We start from the raw sequence: 3,791 nt of genomic DNA on the forward strand, positions 1-3,791 counted from the left end.
CCCTACAAAGCTGAATAAATAAAGTCCACCCTTTTCCCAAGCTACAAGTTTAATTATCAGCATCCCTGAAACAGGAAGTTTTGCATTAACTGGGGCTAATGAAGTCATTGCTCAAATGGAGTTAAAAAAAAAACTCAAGTAAACTTTGTATAAATACTGGCTTTCCAAGATCTGAATCTTCTTTCCAAAGGATCTAAAGCTCAGAAGATTTAAATGCCCTCTTAGCATTTATAGCACTCATACAAACCTGGATGAAATGCAATACAGGCAATTTTTGGGTGTAGAATTTATGTAATGATGAACTTAAGTTCCTTTTGACTAGCAACATCAGCATTGGTTTCTTCTGCATTTATTCCATGATTTAAGAGAATCTGACAGCTCATTGCTTGGAAAATTAAAAAAATGCAGAAAATCCTAAAACCAACATACCTGTTATTTTGTCCCTGACAAGCTTGCAGGATTCTATCTCACCAATGCTGCCAAACAGACTCTTCAGCTCCTCTTGTGTCATGTTCTGTGGAAGGTAGTTGACTATTAAATTGGTCTTGCTGTCTTCTGTGTTCCCAGAATCAACTGGTGATGAGCAATTGTTTATGGTGGTTGAACCATGGGCTGTGTTATTGCAAGTTGGTCCATTAGACAGTTGTGTTTCCATGGCAGCAATTACCTGCTGAAAAACACAGAAAACAAGAACCATCTAAATCCACTTTTCATCATCTATTATGAGTGTCCAGACAAGAATCTAAAAGACCTGTCACTATGCAGAAATGGTATTGCCAGGGCCATATACTGCCTCTATATGCAAAAATAATCCCACCAGTAGAGAAGGATTTTAACTGTTAGTCAAGGTAATACTTCAAAAACACAACAGCAAGTAAAGTTGTCACTAAAATTTTCTAGGAGCTTTCTCAATGAAGTCAACATTCAAACTGAGTTTCCATCCTCCCACAATCCCTCCATTTAGGGGCATCCAGTCTTTCTAACACAGAAGTTACCAAACAGAACTGGTCTGTTGCAAGGGTAATCAGTTTTATTAACTTACATAACTGAAATGATATGAACTGTAACTTTTAAAGTGATAGTATTTGGTTATTTTCAAAGAGGTGGGTGTTAACTGTATCCTGAGCCTATTTCTCATAACCAATAGCAGAAAGGAGGATTAGTAATTTAAAGAGATACTTAGAGTTATATGCATGTGCTGGGATGGAAAACAAACTCTTCCTTGATAACCTCCAGGTTAACCTTCTGTCACCACAGGTAGGAAGTATGTTTCTAAATGCTTTTATTTGATTAAACTGACAATTCCTGGCTTATTTTTTCCCTCCCCTGTACCCTGAAAACAGTTAAACTTAAAACTTGAACTTGATTTACTTTTAGACATCAAAATAAGGGAGTGATCACCACTCAGGAACTCCTGGTTTTCACCCCAAAGTAGATGACTGTATGATTGGCAGATATAGCAGCAATCATTTGGAGAAGTGTCAGTACTTCCCCACAAGCTACCATGTGTACAAAAGGCTCTCTGCCATCTCAGTCAGTCACTGAATGGTAATAGTTTGTAAATACAGTGAATTTTTAATGGCAGCCTAATATATCCAAGACTTGGGCAGCCTACCCTGCTTGAGACCAACTATACAGGACAACATCCAACAAAACTCTAGAAGTTAATTCTCCAATAATAAACATTTCAACACAGAAGCAAGACTCATCAAGAAGTTTCACTAAAAAAAAATAATCCAGAAATCACTGAACCCAATCTAATACTTACATTTCTCAACTCTCACACAAAAAAGCCTACTGCAAAAATCAGAGTGTAATGTCAGGACCTCTGGAGGTTATCTCTCCTAACTGTCCTGTTCAAAGCAGCATAAGCAATCAGTGCATACCCAAACAGCTGATTAGGCCAACTGTACTCAGGGAGTGCAAATCTGAATTTCTTAAGAACATGAAAGAGGGTAAGTTGAGTGTCTTAAACTACAATTCACACATTCCTGGGACACATCTCTATGTTCTGCATGCGGAAGTATTGTGCAAGAGATTGGTTCAGCAAAACACAAAAGAGGGAAGATGCATCTATTAAGAACATTTAATATAAAAATGCAATCTAGTTTTTTTTGAGGAGCTACAACTGGAAAAGCATTTTCTTCCCTCGTGACAAACTCTAAGGGGTAACCTGCTCCTGACACTGTGATGAAACAAGTCTGATAAAAAGATAAGAAAGTAGATGATTAAAATTACGATAAAATACTTTTCAAAACACTAGTGTATCTGGCGGAGTTAGTAGCCACAAATGCTACGCTCTGACTAAGGCTCTCTAAGATTGATTTTTTTTCCCCTTTTTCTTTTTTTCTCAAATTTGAACTGTTCATTGATCAAAATTAGCAGGATTTAGCAAGGACAACAAACAATCCTCACTTAATTGCACATTTACTTTCATGTTCAGGTGGCAAGAATGAGATCCTAAGCCAACATTCAAGTGAACAGCTGCAGTAGCCTGTGTGTGCTGAAATTACAGCATCTCTCAGCTATAGAACCATCTGCTCTGAATAAAGTGATACTAATATGTTTTACAAATAATGCATATTCTATTGATAGGTTGCATACAACTGTTCATAAAACAAAGCACTTCAGCAGTTACTAAATATTTTCCACCAAGAAAAACAGCATAAGAGATAAATTTAGTTTTCAAACAATTTCTTAGAATAAGACTTGTAAATATACTTTTAAAATAGTAATCAAATACACAGTATACAGGTTTTTAAAGTTATGGCAATTTAGTATTCAGACCATACCAAAACCAGTTTAGTACAATACCACTCTTCAATTATCCACCGGGTGTTTTGAATTAGTACTAAAATCTAATTGACATTGGAAGAAAGGCAAGCCACTGCAGTATAATTTCTACAGAAGATCACCATTTTATATAAAGTTGTCATGATACGCCAGTGTGCTCTAGGCTCTCACAGAATAGGAACACAACCTACAGCCTGTAACAGAACATGGAAAAGAGTTAACATTCCAAATGGGAGATTAAAGAGTTTGGTATGGCCTCAGCACTATTAACATGTAAAAAAGTAGCCTACAGAATTTAAGAAAAATCCCACAGACCCCAGTCCAAGGCTCTGCTGCCCACGAACCACTTCTAAGCAGAGAAGCCACATCACACAGTCTGACTGCCATGTTAGTTTGGAGTTGCCGTCTGCAATATGGACACAAAAAGTACCGTATGTTAGATTAGCAAGATAATGCAACAAATCAATTTGTACAAATTTACAGTAATTGCATTTATATTCCCAGCACGTCCATGCAGTGTGGCTTAATTGGATTTGAGGCAATTCCAATCTAATCTTTCCAAATTCAGTTCTAAAGTTATTTTTCTTACATGAAATAAGATGCTTATTTTTAGGAAGATTTAAAAGATAATGCAGTCTAGTTACCCCTACATCTACCCTGGAAACTACCTCCCGAACCACACCATGCCTAAAAGGAACTATACCACGAAACACTTTTTTTTTTTCAAGACTGAAGGAAGAGGAAAGAAAGAAAAACACAGCAAATACGTTTTTCCATTAGCATGTAAGATGACCATGCACCACTGAAAAACAGCTCCCCTTACATGCCTTTCCCAGCCCACAGAAAATACATGAAGACAACAAACTACTTTGCTAGAATCCAGTCTGTTCTTAAAATCCTAGGTTTTAAAAATCAAATCAATTAAAATCTGGGACAGATGGGATTCAGTAAGTTTCCTTGCTGCTTAAGAGTACCACTGGACATACAAGTGGCAGCAG

The 3,791-nt window shown here is 36.9% G+C and overlaps 1 protein-coding gene across 3 annotated transcripts in view; it reads right to left on the reverse strand.

Annotated features, from left to right (window-relative positions):
* ELAVL2 (ELAV like neuron-specific RNA binding protein 2) overlaps positions 1-3,192 on the reverse strand; it is a 53,691-nt gene extending 50,499 nt beyond the window's left edge. For 2 of the 3 annotated variants that reach the window (XM_009895872.1, XM_009895871.1), the window contains exons 1-2: positions 3,109-3,180; positions 430-670 (exon numbers count right to left, since the gene is read on the reverse strand). In XM_009895872.1, coding sequence (XP_009894174.1) covers positions 430-670; positions 3,109-3,180 — 313 coding nt within the window. Of the gene's footprint in view, positions 1-429; positions 671-3,108 lie in introns of all 3 variants that reach the window. The other variant, XM_009895873.1, reaches the window with a different exon arrangement.
* Positions 3,193-3,791: the final 599 nt, after the last annotated feature.

Source organism: Charadrius vociferus, unplaced genomic scaffold (assembly GCF_000708025.1).
Source record: "Charadrius vociferus isolate BGI_N301 unplaced genomic scaffold, ASM70802v2 scaffold231, whole genome shotgun sequence".
NCBI classification, from domain to species: Eukaryota; Metazoa; Chordata; class Aves; order Charadriiformes; family Charadriidae; genus Charadrius; species Charadrius vociferus.